The sequence below is a fragment of the Entelurus aequoreus genome, linkage group LG10 (assembly GCF_033978785.1).
Source record: "Entelurus aequoreus isolate RoL-2023_Sb linkage group LG10, RoL_Eaeq_v1.1, whole genome shotgun sequence".
Classification (NCBI taxonomy): domain Eukaryota; kingdom Metazoa; phylum Chordata; class Actinopteri; order Syngnathiformes; family Syngnathidae; genus Entelurus; species Entelurus aequoreus.
The window spans coordinates 46,672,535-46,695,815 of NC_084740.1; the positions used below are offsets into that span (position 1 = coordinate 46,672,535).

Genomic DNA, 23,281 nt, shown 5'->3' on the forward strand with positions numbered 1-23,281 from the left:
AGTCCAGTCCATAGTGGATCTAACATGATAGTGAAATGTTGTGAAATGAGTTATTTACACAGAAATATTCTGTAAATATTTATTTACATACCTTAATTCTTTTCAGACGGTGTCTGTAACAGGGCAGTAAAACAGAAGATCAAACAAAACAGAAGTCATGGTCATGGACCCACTAGCTGCGCAAGCTAGCTCTCCAATCAGCTAAACAGACTCAATAACTCCACACTGATGTTTTGGTGAATTTACTGAGGAATTTGTGGAAGTAAAACAATACAAAAAGAATGTTATTGTAAGTTAATAATACTAACACCGACACTTGTACACACGTTAGCATATTAGCTTATAACGCTAGCTTGGTTACATTATGATAGTACATACAAATATGCATGAAAACACTCCTACAGACATCACACATGGGACGCTTTAGTAAGTAAGAATAGTTTTAGATTTATTGTAAAACTGAATCCATACGAGTAAAAACGTTATGGAAGGCTAAAAGATAGGACAACACTAATTTACATTACGGCCGACAGCAAAGAAAAAAAAAAAAAAAAATTAGCCGCAACGTTGTATAAGCCGCAGGGTTCAAAGTGTAGGAAAAAAGTAGCTGCATATAGTTTGGAATCTACGGTATTAGGAAACTTACCTTTTAGAGGGTTTATTGATAAAGCAACATATTAAAATCAACGTTATGAAGTAAAAGGGCAGCAAACTCCTAAACTGTAAAATGTTATCACATTTTCTACACCAGCGTTTGCTAACAGTTAGCACGTTGGCCAGATAGTCAAGTAACAAAAAATATGAGCTGAATGAGCAAATAAAACAACTCGCATGCTAACAGTATTATGCTAACAATGGCATGCTTAGAGTTAGCTTTAGTGAAATACCAAAATATGACACTAAGGTTTATACCTGCTAAATTAGCTAAAAAAAAGGTAGTACGCTAAAATTAGCATGTTAAAATGCTACTGTAGCATGTGAAGTACTCTGAGGCACGTACCTTGACACGTTATAGTTAGCATTTTAGCATGCTAACACTAACATGCTATCTTTTTTAGCAAATGTAAGTATACACCGCAGTCATATTTTGGTACTTGATAAATGCTAATGTTAGCATCTTAACATTTTCAATACATTTTCCAAGAACACATATCAGTTTAATATATGTTGGTACTTGACACATTTTACAGTTAGCATTTTAGCATGCTAACATCAGCATGCTAGCTTTTTTAGTTAATTTTGTAAGTATACACCTCAGTGTCATAATTTGGTATTCTACTAATCTCAACTGTAAGCGTGCTAGCATAGCACTATTATCATGCCAGCTTTCTATCAAGCAGTTAGATCAGACACACCCCTGATCCAACTCAAACCTGATCAGACACACCCCTGATCTAACTCAAACCTGATCAGACACACCCCTGATCTAACTCAAACCTGATTAGACACACCCCTGATCAAACTCAAACCTGATCAGACACCCCCCTGATCTAACTCAAACCTGATCAGACACACCCCTGATCTAACTCAAACCTGATCAGACACACCCCTGATCTAACTCAAACCTGATCAGACACACCCCTGATCTAACTGAAACCTGATCAGACACACCCCTGATCTAACTCAAACCTGATCAGACACACCCCTGATCTAACTGAAACCTGATCAGACACACCCCTGATCTAACTCAAACCTGATCAGACACACCCCTGATCCAACTCAAACCTCATCAGACACACCCCTGATCCAACTCAAACCTGATCAGACACACCCCTGATCTAACTGAAACCTGATCAGACACACCCCTGATCTAACTCAAACCTGATCAGACACACCCCTGATCTAACTCAAACCTGATCAGACACACCCCTGATCTAACTCAAACCTGATCAGACACACCCCTGATCCAACTCAAACCTCATCAGACACACCCCTGATCCAACTCAAACCTGATCAGACACACCCCTGATCTAACTGAAACCTGATCAGACACACCCCTGATCTAACTGAAACCTGATCAGACACACCTCTGATCTAACTCAAACCTGCTTGTTGTTCTTCCAGCTGGATGTTCTCTTTGGGAATCTGCCAGAAATGGTGGAGTTCCAGGTGGAGTTCCTCAAGACCCTGGAGGACGGCACCAGACTGGTTCCAGATGTGGAGAAGCTGGAGAGAGTGGAGCAGTTTAAGGTGACGAGCAGTAAATAAAAGAAGGTTGATCAAACTCTTCCAGCTGTGTAATCTCTCCTTCCGTCCATCTTCTCCTAGAAAATCCTTTTCTCCCTGGGAGGATCCTTCCTGTACTACGCAGACCGCTTCAAGATCTACAGCGCTTTCTGCGCCAGCCACACCAAAGTCCCCAAGGTCCTGGTTAAAGGTGAGGGACACAAATATTTAGTTGTTCCCACGGTATACTCTTCAAATACTTACAAAAGCCAAAAGCAGTGAAGTTGTCAAGTTGTGTAAATGGTAAATAAAAAGAGAAATGATATTCAATTGAATAGACTGCAAAGACAAGATAAAACTTCATTTTTCTTTGCAAATAATCATTACTTAGAATTTAATGGCAGCAACACGTTGCAAAAAAGTTGTCAGAGGGGCATTTTTAGCAGTGAGTTACATGGCCTTTCCTTTTAACAACACTCAGTAAAGGTTTGGGAACTGAGGAGACACATTTTTGAAGTGGAATTCTTTCCCATTCTTGCTTGATGTACAGCTTAAGTTGTTCAACAGTCTCCCTTCTCATATTTTAGCCTTCACACATTTCCAATGTCTGGACTACAGGCAGGCCAGTCTAGTACCCACACTCTTTTACTATGAAGCCACGTTGATGTAACACGTGGCTTGGCATTGTCTTGCTGAAATAAGCAGGGGCGTCCATGATAACGTTGCTTGGATGGCAACATATGTTGCTCCAAAAGCTGTATGTACCTTTCAGCATTAATGGTGCCTTCACAGATGTGTAAGTTACCCATGTCTTGGGCACTAATACACCCCCATACCATCACACATGCTGGCTTTTACACTTTCACCCTAGAGCATGTCTTGACCACTAATACACCCCCATACCATCACACATGCTGCCTTTTACACTTTCACCCTAGAACATGTCTTGACCACTAATACACCCCCATACCATCACACATGCTGCCTTTTACACTTTCACCCTAGAACATGTCTTGACCACTAATACACCCCCATACCATCACACATGCTGCCTTTTACACTTTCACCCTAGAACATGTCTTGACCACTAATACACCCCCATACCATCACACATGCTGCCTCTTACACTTTCACCCTAGAACAGTCCGGATGGTTCTTTTCCTCTTTGTTCGTCCACAGTTTCCAAAAACAACTTCAAATGTGGACTCGTCAGACCACAGAACACTTTTCCACTTTGCATCAGTCCATCTTAGATGAGCTCAGGCCCAGCGAAGCGTTTCTGGGTGTTGTTGATAAATGGCTGTGGCTTTGCATAGTAGAGTTTTAACTTGCACTTACAGATGTAGCGACCAACTGTAGTTACTGACAGTGGTTTTCTGAAGTGTTCCTGAGCCCATGTGGTGATATCTTTTACACACTGTCGCTTTTTGATGCAGTACTGCATGAGGGATCCCAGGTGTGTAATATCATGGCTTACCTGCAGTGATTTCTCCAGATTCTCTCAACCTTTTGATGATATTACGGAGCGTAGATGGTGAAATCCCTAAATTCCTTGTTGAGAAATGTTGTTGTTCAACAATTTGCTCAGGCATTTGTTGACAAAGTGGTGACCCTCGCCCCGTCCTTGTTTGTGAATGACTGAGCATTTCATGGAAGCTGCTTTTATACCCAATCATGGCACCCACCTGTTCCCAATTAGCCTGTTCACCTGTGGGATGTTCCAAATAAGTCTTTGATGAGCATTCCTCAACTTTCTCACTCTTTTTTGCCACTTGTTCCAGCTTTTTTGAAACATGTTGCAGGCATCAAATTCCAAATGAGCTAATATTTGCAAGAAATAACAAAGTTTCTCAGTGTGAACATGAAATATCTTGTCTTTGCAGTCTATTCAATTGAAGAGAAGTTGAAAAGGATTTGTTGTATTCTCTTTTTATTTAGCATTTACACAACCTGACAACTTTTGGGGTTTGTAGATGTTGCACACGGTTCCCATTGTATACTCTGCAAATATTTATTGGTTCCCACGTGATACTCCACAAATATTTAGTGGTTCCCATGGTATACTCCACAAATATTTATTGGTTCCCATGTTATACTCCACAAATATTTAGTGGTTCCCATGGTATACTCTGCAAATATTTATTGGTTCCCACGTTATGCTCCACAAATATTTAGTGGTTCCCACGTTATACTCCACAAATATTTATTGGTTCCCATGTTATACTCCACAAATATTTAGTGGTTCCCATGGTATACTCCACAAATGTTTATTGGTTCCCATGTTATACTCCACAAATATTTAGTGGTTCCCATGGTATACTCTGCAAATATTTATTGGTTCCCACGTTATACTCCACAAATATTTAGTGGTTCCCATGGTATACTCCACAAATATTTATTGGTTCCTATGTTATACTCCACAAATATTTATTGGTTCCCATGGTATACTCCACAAATGTTTATTGGTTCCCACGTTATACTCCACAAATATTTATTGGTTCCCATGTTATACTCCACAAATATTTATTGGTTCCCATGGTATACTCCACAAATATTTATTGGTTCCCACGTTATACTCCACAAATATTTATTGGTTCCCATGTTATACTCCACAAATATTTAGTGGTTCCCATGGTATACTCCACAAATATTTATTGGTTCCCATGTTATACTCCACAAATATTTAGTGGTTCCCATGGTATGCTCTGCAAATATTTATTGGTTCCCACGTTATACTCCACAAATATTTAGTGGTTTCCATGTTATACTCCACAAATATTTAGTGGTTCCCATGGTATACTCCACAAATATTTATTGGTTCCCATGTTATACTCCACAAATATTTAGTGGTTCCCATGGTATACTCCGCAAATATTTATTGGTTCCCACGTTATACTCCACAAATATTTAGTGGTTCCCACGGTATACTCCACAAATATTTAGTGGTTCCCACGTTATACTCCACAAATATTTAGTGGTTCCCACGTTATACTCCACAAATATTTATTGGTTCCCATGTTATACTCCACAAATATTTATTGGTTCCCATGTTATACTCCACAAATATTTATTGGTTCCCATGTTATACTCCACAAATATTTATTGGTTCCCATGGTATACTCCACAAATATTTAGTGGTTCCCATGGTATATTCCACAAATATTTATTGGTTCCCATGTTATACTCCACAAATATTTAGTGGTTCCCATGGTATACTCTGCAAATATTTATTGGTTCCCACGTTATACTCCACAAATATTTAGTGGTTCCCATGGTATACTCTACAAATATTTAGTGGTTCCCACGTTATACTCCACAAATATTTAGTGGTTCCCACGTTACACTCCACAAATATTTAGTGGTTCCCATGGTATACTCCACAAATATTCAGTGGTTCCCACGTTATACTCCACAAATATTTAGTGGTTCCCACGTTATACTCCACAAATATTTAGTGGTTCCCACGTTATACTCCACAAATATTTATTGGTTCCCATGGTGTACTCCACAAATATTTAGTGGTTCCCACGTTATACTCCACAAATATTTATTGGTTCCCACATTATACTCCACAAATATTTATTGGTTCCCATGATATACTCCACAAATATTTATTGGTTCCCACGTTATACTCCACAAATATTTAGTGGTTCCCACGTTATACTCCACAAATATTTATTGGTTCCCACGTTATACTCCACAAATATTTAGTGGTTCCCACGTTATACTCCAGCAATCCTGCAGCGTGTTTACTTGTGTGTGACATCATGTGTGATATGTCATTCTTATGTCCTTGGCAGCCAAGAGCGATGGCGACTTCAAGGCCTTCCTGGACGAGCGCAACCCCAAGCAGCAGCACTCGTCCACACTGGAGTCCTACCTGATCAAGCCCATCCAGCGGGTGCTGAAGTATCCTCTCCTGCTCAAGGAACTGTACTCGCTCACTGACCCGGACAGCGAGGAGCATTACCACCTGGATGGTGAGGAGCGCGTGACGGCCGCCTGCAGAACTAACCATCCTCACCTGTCCTCTAGTCGCCATGAACTAACCATCCTCACCTGTCCTCTAGTCGCCATGAACTAATCATCCTCACCAGTCCTCTAGTCGCCATGAACTAATCATCCTCACCTGTCCTCTAGTCGCCATGAACTAATCATCCTCACCTGTCCTCTAGTCGCCATGAACTAATCATCCTCACCTGTCCTCTAGTCGCCATGAACTAATCATCCTCACCTGTCCTCTAGTCGCTATGAACTAACCATCCTCACCTGTCCTCTAGTCGCCATGAACTAACCATCCTCACCTGTCCTCTAGTCGCCATGAACTAATCATCCTCACCTGTCCTCTAGTCGCCATGAACTAACCGTCCTCACCTGTCCTCTAGTCGCCATGAACTAATCATCCTCACCTGTCCTCTAGTCGCCATGAACTAATCATCCTCTCCTGTCTTCTAGTCGCCATGAACTAATCATCCTCACCTGTCCTCTAGTCGCCATGAACTAATCATCCTCTCCTGTCTTCTAGTCGCCATGAACTAATCATCCTCACCTGTCCTCTAGTCGCCATGAACTAACCATCCTCACCTGTCCTCTAGTCGCCATGAACTAATCATCCTCACCTGTCCTCTACTCGCCATGAACTAACCATCGTCACCTGTCCTCTAGTCTCCATGAACTAATCATCCTCACCTGTCCTCTAGTCTCCATGAACTAACCATCCTCACCTGTCCTCTAGTCTCCATGAACTAATCATCCTCACCTGTCCTCTAGTCGCCATGAACTAATCATCCTCTCCTGTCTTCTAGTCGCCATGAACTAATCATCCTCACCTGTCCTCTAGTCGCCATGAACTAACCATCCTCACCTGTCCTCTAGTCTCCATGAACTAATCATCCTCACCTGTCCTCTAGTCGCCATGAACTAACCATCCTCACCTGTCCTCTAGTCTCCATGAACTAATCATCCTCACCTGTCCTCTAGTCGCCATGAACTAATCATCCTCACCTGTCCTCTAGTCGCCATGAACTAACCATCCTCACCTGTCCTCTAGTCGCCATGAACTAATCATCCTCACCTGTCCTCTAGTCGCCATGAACTAACCATCGTCACCTGTCCTCTAGTCGCCATGAACTAATCATCCTCACCTGTCCTCTAGTCACCATGAACTAACCATCGTCACCTGTCCTCTAGTCGCCATGAACTAACCATCCTCACCTGTCCTCTAGTCTCCATGAACTAATCATCCTCACCTGTCCTCTAGTCACCATGAACTAACCATCGTCACCTGTCCTCTAGTCTCCATGAACTAATCATCCTCACCTGTCCTCTACTCGCCATGAACTAACTGTCCTCACCTGTCCTCTAGTCTCCATGAACTAATCATCCTCACCTGTCCTCTAGTCGCCATGAACTAATCATCCTCACCTGTCCTCTAGTCGCCATGAACTAATCATCCTCACCTGTCCTCTAGTCGCCATGAACTAACCATCGTCACCTGTCCTCTAGTCGCCATGAACTAATCATCCTCACCTGTCCTCTAGTCACCATGAACTAACCATCGTCACCTGTCCTCTAGTCTCCATGAACTAATCATCCTCACCTGTCCTCTAGTCGCCATGAACTAACCATCGTCACCTGTCCTCTAGTCTCCATGAACTAATCATCCTCACCTGTCCTCTAGTCTCCATGAACTAACCATCCTCACCTGTCCTCTAGTCGCCATGAAGGCCATGAACAAGGTGGCCAGCCACATCAACGAGATGCAGAAGATCCACGAGGAGTTTGGCGCCGTGTTCGACCAGCTCATCACCGAGCAGAGCACGGACAAGAAGGAGGTGAGCAAAAAGACGGATGAAAGAAAATAGGGATTGATGATGTCATGACGGTCAGGTGGCGGACCTGTCCATGGGAGACCTGCTGCTGCACACCTGCGTGTCCTGGATCAACCCACCTGCTTCCTTGGGGAAGTGGAAGAAAGAACCCCCGGTGGCCACTTTTGGTATGACACGCTCACACCTGCTTGTTCTGTCACTTTTCAAGTAATCAATATTTATTTGTCACTTTAGTAATAATCAATATTTGTCACTTTAGGAATAATCAATATTTTTTTGTCTCTTTTGGAATAATCTATATTTATTTATCACTTTTGGAATAATCAATATTTATTTCTCTCTTTTGGAATAATCTATTTGTCACTTTAGGAATAATCAATATTTCCTTGTCTCTTTTCAAATAATCAATATTTTTTTGTCGCTTTAGGAATAATCAATATTTCTTTGTCTCTTTTGGAATAATTAATATTTCCTGGTCACTTTAGGAATAATCAATATTTCCTTGTCTCTTCTCTAATAATCAATATTTCCTTATCTCTTTTGGAATAATCAATATTTCCATGTCTCATCTCTAATAATCAATATTTCCTTGTCACTTTTGGATTAATTCATATATTTCCTTGTGACTTTAAGGAATAATCTATATATTTCCTTGTGACTTTAAGGAATAATCAATATATTTCCTTGCGACTTTAAGGAATAATCAATATATTTCCTTGTGACTTTAAGGAATAATCAATATATTTCCTTGCAGTCTTCAAGACAGCGGTGGTGTTTGTGTGCAAGGACGGCTCTAAACAGAAAAAGAAGATAGTGAGTATCTTCAAGTCCTCATTTCACAATAAAAGCTCTGAACTTGGAAGTGAATAAAGTTATTTTAACTTGAAGGGTGGCTCTCATCGAGTGTCGATGTCTTCCGAAGAAAAAGACGCCTTCCGATATCGTCACATGATCCCCACACACGCCCTGCAAGTGCGCGCGCTAGCTAACGCAGGTCAGTCATGTGACTTCTTGCATTGTGGTGGTCTGCAGTCATGTGACTTCTTGCATTGTGGTGGTCTGCAGTCATGTGACTTCTTGCATTGTGGTGGTCTGCAGTCATGTGACTTATTTTTCTCTCAGATGGCGAAGGAACGTCCGTATGCGAGATCGTCCACACCAAGTCTGAATCTGAGGGAAGGCCAGAAAGAACATTCCAGCTGTGTTGTAGGTGAGGATCAAGTTATTTCACCGCCATCTTGTGTCTCTCTTTAGTGTCTTTACCGCCATCTTGTGTCCTCTTTAGCATCTTTACCACCATTTTGTGTCCTCTTTAGCGTCTTCACCACCATCTTGTGTCCTCTTTAGCGTCTTCACCACCATCTTGTGTTCTCTTTAGTGTCTTTACCACCATCTTGTGTTCTCTTTAGTGTCTTTACCACCATTTTGTGTCCTCTTTAGTGTCTTCACCACCATCTTGTGTCCTCTTTAGCGTCTTCACCACCATCTTGTGTCCTCTTTAGTGTCTTCACCACCATCTTGTGTTCTCTTTAGTGTCTTTACCACCATCTTGTGTTCTCTTTAGTGTCTTTACCACCATTTTGTGTCCTCTTTAGTGTCTTCACCACCATCTTGTGTCCTCTTTAGCGTCTTCACCACCATCTTGTGTTCTCTTTGGTGTCTTTACCACCATTTTGTGTCCTCTTTGGCATCTTTACCACCATCTTGTGTTCTCTTTAATGTCTTTACCACCATTTTGTGTCCTCTTTAGCGTCTTTACCACCATCTCCATTCCTCCTTAGCGTCTTTACCACCATTTTGTGTCCTCTTTGGCATCTTTAGCGCCATTTAGGGGTGTAATGGTAGGTGTATTTGTATTGAACCGTTTCGGTACGGGGGGTTCGGTTCGGTTCGGAGGTGTACCGAACAAGTTTTACAAGCTGCTCCGCTTCCTTCTGCCTGTCTCTGTCAGTCCTCTACACAGCACCCAACATTGTCCCACCCACACAACCATCTGATTAGTTACAAACAGAGCGGTAACAGCCAATCAGCAGTGAGTGTTCAGAGTGGTAACAGCCAATCAGCAGTGAGTATTCAGAGTGGTAACAGCCAATCAGCAGTGAGTATTCAGAGTGGTAACAGCCAATCAGCAGTGAGTATTCAGAGTGGTAACAGCCAATCAGCAGTGAGTATTCAGAGCAGTAACAGCCAATCAGCGGTGAGTATTCAGAGCGGTAACAGACAATCAGCAGTGAGTATTCAGAGCAGTAACAGCCAATCAGCGGTGAGTATTCAGAGCGCATGTAGTCAGTGCTTAGCGTTTAGCAGGTAATCATCAGGCTGCGAAATCTCCCCAAATGATAATAAACACCTCCCAGTCAACTAGTAGTAACATCACTATGAGCCCGTTGACCTTCTAGAAACTTAAACTGCAGCTCAGCTCGCTCGCAGTCCTGGCTTGAGGTGAAGGCTAATTAGCTTTTAGCGTAACATTAGCTCATTTTGCGGCGTGTGTGTGTGTGTGTGTGTGTGTGTGTGTGTGTGTGTGCGTGTGTGTGTGTGTGTGTGGATGTGTTACGGACAGCAAAGCCCTGTCTGTCTGTTATTTCACTTGACCTTTTTCTGTGTTGATTGAGCTGTGTTGAAGCAGCAAAAAAGGACATTACATTAAATAAAGAGTTTCTGCCTCTGATAGTTGATATAATAATGTAACTGCATCATTAAGCCTACATGAACTCCATGGTGTTCAGAGATGAATAGTCTCTCCTATTGCTATTGTACTATTTTTTCAGCTATAGCTACATGAATTATCAGTAATGTAGCAGCCTAGTTTTGAATGGCAGGGTCCCTGCTATCACATTTTGATAACTATATAACATTTACATAATAAACATCAATTACAGGCTTCCCAAATGCTGTAATAAATGAAGCATGATGAGTTGACTTGAAACTGTTTAATGTTGCACTTTTTATATGTAGGAGAAAATTTGTATCATTTTATTTAATCTGAGCAACAACTTGAGGCAGTTTAATGTTGATTAACGTGGGCAGAATTATTATAGTGTTCCCAATGTTAAAAGGATAAAGCCATTGTTTATAAATTTGGTAAATAAATAACCAAAAAATTTATGTTTTGTTCTTTTCTTACTGTACCGAAAATGAACCGAACCGTGACCTCTAAACCGAGGTACGTACCGAAACGGAATTTTTGTGTAGCGTTACACCCCTAGCGCCATTGTATGTTCTCTTTAGTGTCTTTATCGCCATCTTGTGTCCTCTTTAGCATCTTTAGCGCCACTGTATGTTCTCTTTAGTGTCTTTACCATCATCTTGTGTCCTCTCTAGTGTCTTTACCACCATCTTTTGTCCTCTTTAGTGTCTTTACCATCATCTTGTGTCCTCTTTAGTGTCTTTACCGCCATCTTTTGTCCTCTTTAGTGTCTTTACCGCCATCTTGTGTCCTCTTTAGTGTCTTTAGCGCCACTGTATGTTCTCTTTAGTGTCTTTACCGCCATCTTGTGTCCTCTTTAGTGTCTGTACCGCCATCTTGTGTCCTCTTTAGTGTCTTTACCGCCATCTTTTGTCCTCTTTAGTGTCTTTACCGCCATCTTGTGTCCTCTTTAGTGTCTTTAGCGCCACTGTATGTTCTCTATAGTGTCTTTACCGCCATCTTGTGTCCTCTTTAGTGTCTGTACCGCCATCTTGTGTCCTCTTTAGTGTCTTTAGCGCCACTGTATGTTCTCTTCAGTGTCTTTACCACCATCTGGTGTCCTCTTTAGTGTCTTTACCGCCATCTTTTGTCCTCTTTAGTGTCTTTACCGCGATCTTGTGTCCTCTTTAGTGTCTTTAGCGCCACTGTATGTTCTCTTTAGTGTCTTTACCGCCATCTTGTGTCCTCTTTAGTGTCTGTACCGCCATCTTGTGTCCTCTTTAGTGTCTTTAGCGCCACTGTATGTTCTCTTCAGTGTCTTTACCACCATCTTGTGTCCTCTTTAGTGTCTTTAGCGCCACTGTATGTTCTCTTCAGTGTCTTTACCACCATCTTGTGTCCTCTTTAGTGTCTTTAGCGCCACTGTATGTTCTCTTCAGTGTCTTTACCACCATCTTGTGTCCTCTTTAGTGTCTTTACCGCCATCTTTTGTCCTCTTTAGTGTCTTTACCGCGATCTTGTGTCCTCTTTAGTGTCTTTAGCGCCACTGTATGTTCTCTTTAGTGTCTTTACCACCATCTTGTGTCCTCTTTAGTGTCTTTACCGCCATCTTTTGTCCTCTTTAGTGTCTTTACCGCCATCTTGTGTCCTCTTTAGTGTCTTTAGCGCCACTGTATGTTCTCTTTAGTGTCTTTACCACCATCTTGTGTCCTCTTTAGCATCTTTAGCGCCATCTTGTGTCCTCTTTAGCACCACTGTATGTTCTCTTTAGTGTCTTTACCGCCATCTTGTGTCCTCTTTAGTGTCTGTACCGCCATCTTGTGTCCTCTTTAGTGTCTTTATCGCCATCTTGTGTCCTCTTTAGTGTCTTTACCGCCATCTTGTGTCCTTTTTAGTGTCTTTATCGCCATCTTGTGTCCTCTTTAGTGTCTTTACCGCCATCTGTTGTCCTCTTTAGTGTCTTTACCGCCATCTTGTGTCCTCTTTAGTGTCTTTACCGCCATCTTGTGTCCTTTTTAGTGTCTTTATCGCCATCTTGTGTCCTCTTTAGTGTCTTTACCGCCATCTGTTGTCCTCTTTAGTGTCTTTACCGCCATCTTGTGTCCTCTTTAGTGTCTGTACCGCCATCTTGTGTCCTCTTTAGTGTCTTTATCGCCATCTTGTGTCCTCTTTAGTGTCTTTACCGCCATCTTGTGTCCTTTTTAGTGTCTTTATCGCCATCTTGTGTCCTCTTTAGTGTCTTTACCGCCATCTGTTGTCCTCTTTAGTGTCTTTACCGCCATCTTGTGTCCTCTTTAGTGTCTTTACCGCCATCTGTTGTCCTCTTTAGTGTCTTTACCGCCATCTTGTGTCCTCTTTAGTGTCTGTACCGCCATCTTGTGTCCTCTTTAGTGTCTGTACCGTCATCTTGTGTCCTCTATAGCGCCATCTTGTGTCCTCTTTAGCGGCATGGTGCTAACTGTGTTGGGCGCCATGGTGTGTCCCTCAGCTCGGCAGAGAGCCGCAAGGACCTGCTGAAGACGGTGCACTCCATCCTGCGAGAGAAGCACCGCCGGCAGCTGCTGAAGACGGAGAGTCTGCCCCTCAGCCAGCAGTACGTGCCCTTCGGAGGGAAGCGTCTGTGTGCTCTGAAGGGCGCTCGGCCCGTCATCAACCGTGCAGGTGAGCCAGCCTTGCCACACTAATACAGTTGCTGCTCATAAACACATGATTATGAATGGAGCTTGTCCTTCCAACTGTGTACGGTAGATGGCTTCAGAAACAGCCCGTCTGCCAGAGTATAAGAAGACGCAGCAGCGCGGGACTTTTACATTCTGTTTCCCGAAAAAAGTGACCAGTGATTAATGACTTTTCTGGTCTTGGTTTTTTTATCAATAAGAATCCATTTTCAAAAATATTTTCATAAAAAATATTTTAAGATTGTTTCTTTTTTAATAAGAATCTTTTTGGAATTTGATTCTGAATAAAAACATGTTTTTGTCTTATTTAAAACAATCCATATTCAAAAAGCTATTTATTTTAAAAAATATGTACATTTTTTTATAATCCCTTTTAAAAAATGTATTCTTCGAAAAAAGAAAAACATTTTTTTTAAATAAGATTTTTTAAATTTTTATAATTACAATTCCTATAAAAAATATAATAATCTTAAAAAAATACATTTTCAAAATATTCTTATAAAAAAAAAAATTACAATTTAAATTGATTTTTCTGAACGAGAAAAACATATTTTTAACTAGGAATTTAAAAAAAGTAATGATTCTTTAGAATATATATATATATATATATATATATATATATATATATGTATATATATATATATATATATATATATATATATATATATATATATATATATATATATATATAATAAATATATATATATATATATATATATATATATATATATATATATATATATATATATATATATATATATATATATATATATATATATATATATATATATATATATATAAATAATACATGAACCCACGCATCGCAACGGTAATACAATAGATCTAGTGCTTGTCAGGGGTGTCACCACCTCCAAAGTTATGATACTTCCATATACTAAAGTAATGTCCGATCATTACCTTATAAAATTTGAAGTTTTGACTCATTGTCAACAAGCTAATAATAATAATAACTGCTATAGCGGCCGCAACATTAATGCTGCCACAACGATGACTATTGCTGACCTACTGCCTTCGGTAATGGCACCATTCCCAAATTATGTGGGCTCTATTGATAACCTCACTAACAACTTTGACGATGCCTTGCGCGAAATTATTGATAGTATAGCACCGCTAAAGCAAAAAAGGGCCCCTAAAAGGCGCACCCCATGGTTTACAGAAGAAATTAGAGCTCATAAATTATCATGTAGAAAACTGGAACGCAAATGGCGCGCGACTAAACTTGAGGTTTTCCATCAAGCATGGAGTGATAGTTTAATAACTTATAAACGCATGCTTACCTTAGCTAAAGCTAAATACTACTCAAATCTCATCCGCCTCAACAAAAACGATCCTAAATTTCTGTTTAGTACAGTAGCATCGCTAACCCAACAAGGGACTCCTCCCAGTAGCTCCACCCACTCGGCAGATGATTTTATGAATTTCTTTAATAAGAAAATTGAACTCATTAGAAAGGAGATTAAAGACAACGCATCCCAGCTACAACTGGGTTCTATTAACACAAATACGACTGTATATACGACGGACACTGCCCTCCAAAATAGTCTCTCTATTTTTGATGAAATAACATTAGAGGAATTATTACAGCGTGTAAGTGGGATAAAACAAACAACATGTTTACTTGACCCACTTCCTGGGAAACTTATCAAGGAACTGTTTGTATTATTAGGTCCATCAGTGTTAAATATTATAAACTTATCACTTTCCTCCGGCACTGTTCCCCTAGCATTCAAAAAAGCGGTTATTCATCCTCTGCTCAAAAGACCTAACCTCGATCCTGACCTCATGGTAAACTACCGACCGGTCTCCCACCTTCCGTTTATTTCCAAAATTCTCGAAAAAATTGTTGCACAGCAGCTAAATGAACACTTAGTGACTAACAATCTCTGTGAACCTTTTCAATCCGGTTTCAGGGCAAATCACTCTACGGAGACAGCCCTCGCAAAAATTGATTGATTGATTGATTTATATATATATATATATATATATATATATATATATATATATATATATATATATATATATATATATATATATATATATATATATATATATATATATATATATATATATATATATGTGTGTATATATGTGTGTATATATATATATATATATATATATATATATATATATATATATATATATATATATATATAAACACACACATCTATGTATGTATGTATATATATATATATATATTTATAAACTCAAAAAAGATTCTTCTAAAAATGTGTTTTTATAATCTGTTTTCCAAATATACTTAAAGATCAATCAATCAATGTTTATTTATATAGCCCTAAATCACAAGTGTCTCAAAGGGCTGCACAAGCCACAACGACATCCTCGGTACAGAGCCCACATACGGGCAAGGAAAAACTCACCCCAGTGGGACGTCGGTGTGAATGACTATGAGAAACCTTGGAGAGGACCGCATATGTGGGTAACCCCCATATATATATGTATATAAAGGTATATACAGTATAGGCGTAATATGATCAAACTTTCTTGTTTTTGTCAAAAGTCTAGCAGCCGCATTTTGTAGCAACTGTAATCTTTTAATGCTAGACATAGGGAGACATGGAAATAATAGGTTACAGTAATCGAGACGAGACGTAACGAACGCATGAATAATGATCTCAGCGTCGCTTGTGGACAAAATGGAACGAATTTTAGTGATATTACGGAGATGAAAGAAGGCGGTTTTAGTAACACTCTTAATGTGTGACTCAAACGAGAGAGTTGTTTTAGTAACACTCTTAATGTGTGACTCAAACGAGAGAGTTGTTTTAGTAACACTCTTAATGTGTGACTCGAACGAGAGAGTTGTTTTAGTAACACTCTTAATGTGTGACTCGAACGAGAGAGTTGTTTTAGTAACACTCTTAATGTGTGACTCAAACGAGAGAGTTGTTTTAGTAACACTCTTAATGTGTGACTCGAACGAGAGAGTTGTTTTAGTAACACTCTTAATGTGTGACTCGAACGAGAGAGTTGTTTTAGTAACACTCTTAATGTGTGACTCAAACGAGAGAGTTGTTTTAGTAACACTCTTAGTGTGTGACTCAAAAGAGAGAGTTGTTTTAGTAACACTCTTAATGTGTGACTCAAACGAGAGTTGTTTTAGTAACACTCTTAATGTGTGACTCAAAGGAGAGAGTTGTTTTAGTAACACTCTTAATGTGTGACTCAAACGAGAGAGTTGTTTTAGTAACACTCTTAATGTGTGACTCAAACGAGAGAGTTGTTTTAGTAACACTCTTAATGTGTGACTCAAAGGAGAGAGTTTTTTTAGTAACACTCTTAATGTGTGACTCAAACGAGAGAGTTGGGTGGAAGATAATACCCAGATTCTTTACCAAGTCGCCTTGTTTAATTGTTTGGTTGTCAAATGTTAAGGTGGTATTATTAAATAGATGTCGGTGTCTAGCAGCACCGATAATCAGCATTTCCATTTTCTTAGCGTTGAGTTGCAAAAAGTTAGCGGACATCCATTGTTTAATGTCAGTAAGACACGCCTCCAGTTGACTACAATCCGACGTGTTGGTCAGCTTTAGGGGCATGTAGAGTTGGGTGTCATCAGCATAACAGTGAAAGCTAACACGTATGATGTCACCTAGCGGCAGCATGTAAATACTAAAGAGTGCAGGGCCAAGAACTGAACCCTGGGGAACTCCGCACGTTACCTTAACATAGTCCGAGGTCACATTGTTATGGGAGACACACTGCATCCTGTCAGTAAGATAAGAGTTAAACCAAGACAAGGCTAAGTCTGACATACCAACACGTGTTTTGATACGCTCTAATAAAATATTATGATCGACGATCATAAAGATATATATTTTTAATAGTAATCTTTAAAAAGGAAAACAAGAAAAACATTTTAGAATAGGAATCAATATTCTTATATATTTTGTAGGAATAATAACTCTTCTAAAACATTTATTTTGAATAAGAACCAATTTTCAAAATATGTACATAAAAAATTTAAAAATCTTTTTAAAAAAAATTATTATTCTAAAAATTACAAAAAGATACAGTTTCAAAATGATTCTTATAAAATATAAAACATTTTAAGGGGCGGCGTGGCGAAGTTGGTAGAGTGGCCAGGTCAGCAATCGGAGTGTTGCTGGTTACTGGGGTTCAATCTCCACCTTCTACCATCCTAGTCACGTCTGTTGTGTCCTTGGGCAAGACACTTCACCCTTGCTCCTGATGGCTGCTGGTTAGCGCCTTGCATGGCAGCTCCCGCCATCAGTGTGTGAATGTGTGTGTGAATGGGTGAATGTGGAAATACTGTCAAAGCGCTTTGAGTACCTTGAAGGTAGAAAAGCGCTATACAAGTATAACCCATTTATCATTTATTTATCATTTAAGGACATTTTCTTATTTTTTATTCTAATCTTTTAAAAATATATATAAATACTTCTAAAAAATAAATTTGTTTTAATAAAAATCTATTTTCAAAAATATTCTTAATATATAAGAATCTTTAAAAAAACAAAATTGTTCTGAAAAAGCAAAAAAATAAATTTTGAAGGAGAATTATATAAGCAGTATATAATTATACATTTTATAAGAATTTTCTAAAAGATTCTACAACATTTTTTATTTTTGGAGAATTATGTATTGATTTAGAATATGTTTAAATAAGAGTTGCGATTTGAATGTGAATTGATATTTTTGTGCACTCCTACTAAAAATCACTGCAGCAAAATCAAAGTGTATTCTTATTTTCTTACTTCCTCATTATGCCATTATAGAACAAGTGAAAGGTCAGAAGTTTCAATGTAGATGAAAATATTTGATCATATTATGTCTCATATTGAGCAATATCATTTGATCACCTTATGTTTCACATTGATCAATATCATTTGATCACCTTAGGTCTCACATTGAGCAATATCATTTGATCACCTTATGTCTCACAGTAATCACTATCATTTGATCACCTTAAATGTCTCACATTGAGCAACATCATTTGATCACCTTATGTCTCACATTGATCAATATCATTTGACCACCTTAGGTCTCATATTGAGCAACATCATTTGATCACCTTATGTCTCACATTGATCAATATTATTTGATCACCTTAGGTCTCACATTGAGCAATATCATTTGATCACCTTATGTCTCACATTGATCAATATCATTTGATCACCTTAGGTCTCATATTGAGCAACATCATTTGATCACCTTATGTCTCACATTGATCAATATCATTTGACCACCTTAGGTCTCACATTGAGCAACATCATTTGATCACCTTATGTCTCACATTGATCAATATCATTTGACCATTTTAGGTCTCATATTGAGCAACATCATTTGATCACCTTATGTCTCACATTGATCAATATTATTTGATCACCTTAGGTCTCACATTGAGCAATATCATTTGATCACCTTATGTCTCACATTGATCAATATCATTTGATCACCTTAGGTCTCATATTGAGCAACATCATTTGATCACCTTATGTCTCACATTGATCAATATTATTTGATCACCTTAGGTCTCACATTGAGCAATATCATTTGATCACCTTATGTCTCACATTGAGCAATATCATCTGATCACCTTATGTCTCACATTGATCAACATAATTTGATCACCTTATGTCTCACATTGAGCAATATCATTTGATCACTTTATGTCTCACAGTGATCACTATCATTTGATCACCTTAAATGTCTCACATTGAGCAATATCATTTGATCACCTTATGTCTCACGTTGATCAATATCATTTGATCACCTTATGTCTTACGTTGATCAACATCATTTGTTAAGGTTATGTCTCACATTGAGCAATATCATTTGATCATGTTGTTTCACATTGAGCAATATCATTTGATCATGTTATGTTTCACATTGAGCAATGTCATTTGTTAAGGTTATGTCTCACATTGAGCAATATCATTTGATCATGTTATGTTTCACATTGAGCTATATCATTTGATTATGTTATGTTTCACATTGAGCTATATCATTTTTTAAGGTTATGTCTCACATTGAGCAATATCATTTGTTAAGGTTATGTCTCACATTGAGCAATATCATTTGATCATGTTATGTTTCACATTGAGCAATATCATTTGTTAAGGTTATATCTCACATTGAGCAATATCATTTAATGAGGTTATGTCTCACATTGAGCATGCTATATCATTTGATCAGGTTATGTCTCACATGTATGAAGAGTCAGTTTGCTGTCTTTAAGATGGAGTGGAAGCAAAAAGTTGTCATGTGATTTTCCCGGCAGCGTCGGCACCAACCAGGACGTTAGGACGCAGGAAGCTGGTGCGGAACCGCTTCACCATCGACACCGACATGGTTTTCGACGGCGAGCCCGAGCGGGACTCGGCCTCGCCTCAAGACGGCGACCGAGCGCGGCAGACGTCAGAGGAGTCGGGCGACACGGACCGCTGGGTGGAGGAGCAGTTTGACCTGAAAGAGTACGAAGACCCCGACAAGGAGACGGACATCCTGAGCGACGAGGACGAGGAGCTAGCACGACGCTCGCGGGCGCCCGCCAGGACCGACCTGGAGGCTTCGCTGGCGCCGCTGTCCCTGGAGGGAAGCCAGGCAGCGGCCATGATGGACCAGGACACGGGCGTGTGGGTGCGGCGGGAGCATCCGGCATGAAGCGCATCTTCTTGGCAACGAGCCATGAAACATCACGTACAACTAATAATCGTACAATCCCTTTCATCGGCATGTTTGCACGCTAGGGCGGCGCTCTCAGGCCACGCCTCTCTTGCCAAATGTTCGCCATTTGATTCCTTCTCGGCCTAGCCGATAAATCCATTTTATCGATTCATTTCAGTTGAAAAATCCATGTTTTTTTCTTTTCTTTCGACAGAGTCACACACACGGCTGACGCTAACACAAACGAGACGTTTGCTCCAAAGAAAAGAAAAGTGTTGTCTGTGGTTTGGTTTTGCTGCAGCAGGCGTGGAACAAATGCTGCAAAGTTTGTCTGACCCCAAGCAGAATTGTAACTCTTTATAAAAGGCCACCACTCCAACAGTAAAAAAGTCCTTTTTATTTACACAAAATGAACAAAACTCTTTTTTTTATCTACACATTAAAACTATACAAAACTGTATTTTCATTTACACCAATTTTTCATTTGAAAATTTTGTCACACATAGGGAGCTCTTTAATAACTATTTGATTTATTAATTTGAGCAAAAGCATCTCAGTAAATATGCCAGGATTATCAACACTAGCTACAATTCATCTGTTTACTTATCTCAAATCATTTTACACTCTCTATTTAATTAATACTTGATTTATTTATTTGAGCAGAAGCATCTCTGTAAATATGCCAGTATTATCAACACTGGCTACAATTCATCTGTTTACTTATCTCAAATCATTTTCAATCATTTTTCACAACGTTTACTTTTTTAAACAATTTTACACAATGTTAAAATTATATCTCTTCTGAAAAGAGCCCACTTTGTTCATTTTAATGTTGCTAAGTATGCAGTTTTTGATGAAATAAAAGTGAAACTAGTATGAATGATGTCATTTGTATGAACTGGTTTCTTTAAAAAATAAGGGAATAAATAAAAAAGTATATATTTTTAGGCTGTAAATAATAGCAAGTTCTTGTCTGGCGTAGTTGACTCAAATATTTACTTTATTAGCCCACTTTTGTTGCGTTCCTGAGCGTATTTATGGTAACACTTTGTGTCAACGGTTTGGGAATCAAACATAATCCTGTCGGACTTGAATATTCTTTAATGTTTCTCAGCCTTCCATCCTTATAGTTAACTTTCTCGTGAGCGCCGCTGTCGAGGATTTGCACATGAGCTGTTAAAAAGTGTCAAATGGTCTTCACGTTTTTTTTTTGTTTTTTTCATATTTATTGATTTGTAAATGTTTTTGTTAGCAAGAGTAATTGATTTTTTTTTATTTTATAGACGCTCCAAATGTGGTGAAGCAATCACAGACGTGCAGTTTGTAGTCCAAATGTGCTTTGGTTTTCTATTATTACTGAAGTGTACATACCACACTTATTGATAGCATAATAAAGACACTTGTTTCCTACCCAGGCTTTTGTGGACTTTTTTGCACTCAACACTTCATAAACTAAAAAAGCCAAAAGCAGTGAAATTGTCACGTTGTGTAAATGGTAAATAAAAAGAGAATACTTAATACAACAAATTATTTTCAATTTAGGGTTAGGGTTAGGCATAAGAAAAAGAGTTGGTTGGGGTTAGGGTTAGGGTTAGGTTTGGGTTAGGGTTAGGGGGAGGGGCAAAGGGAGTGCACTGTCCGTCTACAACCCGTCAAGGCGACGCCCACGCCAAACGCAGGACCCCCCGGAGACCCCGAACAAAATGCGGTGGCAAACACGTGCGAAAAATTGGTGTGGATATCCAACAACGCGTTTCGGCCCCCTAGGCCTCATCAGGTTGGCTTTCAATGGTCTCGTGCCTACTGGGACGCTACTAATTCCCTAGTAGGTGGAGCACGTCTAATCTCCTGAGACTAACAATTCTTCCCTATTTTTCCTCACAGCTGGATGTCCCCTCATCGACAGCCGGAGAGGGAGTGAGCCTTCTGGCAGGAGGAGGTTATATAGGAGAGTTCTGCAGGGGGCGGGGCTAAAGCTCTCCACTGCAGTGTCGCAAGGACTTCTCAAAAATGATTTCCCAAAAATTGTTCCTACATGTGTGATGTGACAGATTGACGTATTGTGTGCATCACACAGTGGACAACCACACAGGTAAGTATGATTGTTTTTGGTACTTGTAATAAAATGTTTGCTTTGATCTCTCGACTCCTGTTGTTATTCAAGTGTTTGCGCCCTCCACCACATCTCAAACAAAGTCCCCAGAGGGCCCACGGACGGCAGGACGCCACCCAAATGACGGATTGGAGGCACTGGCCGGTTAGGGTTAGGGTTAGGTTTAGAGTTAGGGTTAGGGGAAGGGGGGGTGTGCACGGTCCGTCTATGGTAAGCCCGGATGGCGCCCAAACCGCACGCAAGGCCCCCGGGGGACCCCGACCAGAGACAACAGGCACGCGACGAAAGGAGCCTGGATCAGCATGGCCGTGTCAAGTCGGATGGACCTTGACCACGGCTGTCGTGAGATGTGGAGTTGTGCTGACCTCTCCAGATGACCTTTCTGGAGGGCTCGTTGTCGTCGGATGTCAGCAAAGTCGTTTAAAGGTAAGCGCCGCCATGTCGTGTCTCACTGTTGTCGTGTCACCGCTGTTGCAGGATGGCAAGTTGCGCTGGCCCTCCGGATGTCCTCCTCTGCACCCGGCACATCGGAAGCAGCACCAAGTAGGCCTCCAGCCGGCGGTCCGCGGGTCTCCTCCACCGCAAGTTTGCCGTCCTGACAGTTGGCCCTTTGCGGGTCCGCTGCGTTTTCTCCCAGAGCCGCCGTCTTGTGGCTTTTTGCTGTGGGTGGCTCTCTTGGCATCTTCCTCACGCTGCCTTTCTGGCTTGTTGGCATCGGGGTGGCAGTTTTGGTCAGTCGCAAGTTCGCTGTGCTGTCAGTGGGCGCAGTTAGGGTTAGGGTTAGGATTAGAATTAGGGTTAGGATTAGAGTTAGGGTTAGGGTTAGGCATAAAGAAAAAGAGTTGGTTAAGGTTAGGCATAGAAAAAGAGAGTTGGTTAGGGTTAGGGCTAAGGGTTGGGGTGGGGCGATAGAAAAGAGCGAAAAAAAGAATAAGAAGGGTGTGCACGGTCCGTCTATGGCCCAGCGGGCTCGCACTCACGCCTCATTGAGCCCCCACGGGTGTCTAATACCCAGTTTGTGGATCCAGAGGCCTTCCGCCCGCCTCCGTTGGGCGGCACTTCATCTGGAGTTGGCTTGGACCACACACGCCCGGACAGAAGCCCACCCGTGCCGGATAAAGTGTTGCACAAGGTAGGTGGTGGTGTTCTTCTGCCGGACAATGTTATATTTATGTTGGTGGAAACGGGTGGCGAT

The 23,281-nt window shown here is 40.3% G+C and overlaps 1 protein-coding gene across 4 annotated transcripts in view; it reads left to right on the top strand.

Moving 5' to 3' along the window:
- Positions 1–21,381, top strand: part of LOC133658689 (rho guanine nucleotide exchange factor TIAM1-like) — a 148,385-nt gene extending 127,004 nt beyond the window's left edge. For all 4 annotated transcript variants that reach the window (XM_062061002.1, XM_062061000.1, XM_062061001.1 and 1 more), the window contains 10 exons: positions 2,065–2,190; positions 2,269–2,377; positions 5,967–6,146; positions 7,882–8,000; positions 8,056–8,164; positions 8,752–8,810; positions 8,886–8,991; positions 9,120–9,207; positions 13,115–13,287; positions 19,588–21,381. In XM_062061002.1, the coding sequence (XP_061916986.1) occupies positions 2,065–2,190; positions 2,269–2,377; positions 5,967–6,146; positions 7,882–8,000; positions 8,056–8,164; positions 8,752–8,810; positions 8,886–8,991; positions 9,120–9,207; positions 13,115–13,287; positions 19,588–19,970 (1,452 nt within the window). In that variant the 3' untranslated portion in view covers positions 19,971–21,381. The remainder of the gene's footprint in view (positions 1–2,064; positions 2,191–2,268; positions 2,378–5,966; positions 6,147–7,881; positions 8,001–8,055; positions 8,165–8,751; positions 8,811–8,885; positions 8,992–9,119; positions 9,208–13,114; positions 13,288–19,587) is intronic.
- Positions 21,382–23,281: the final 1,900 nt, after the last annotated feature.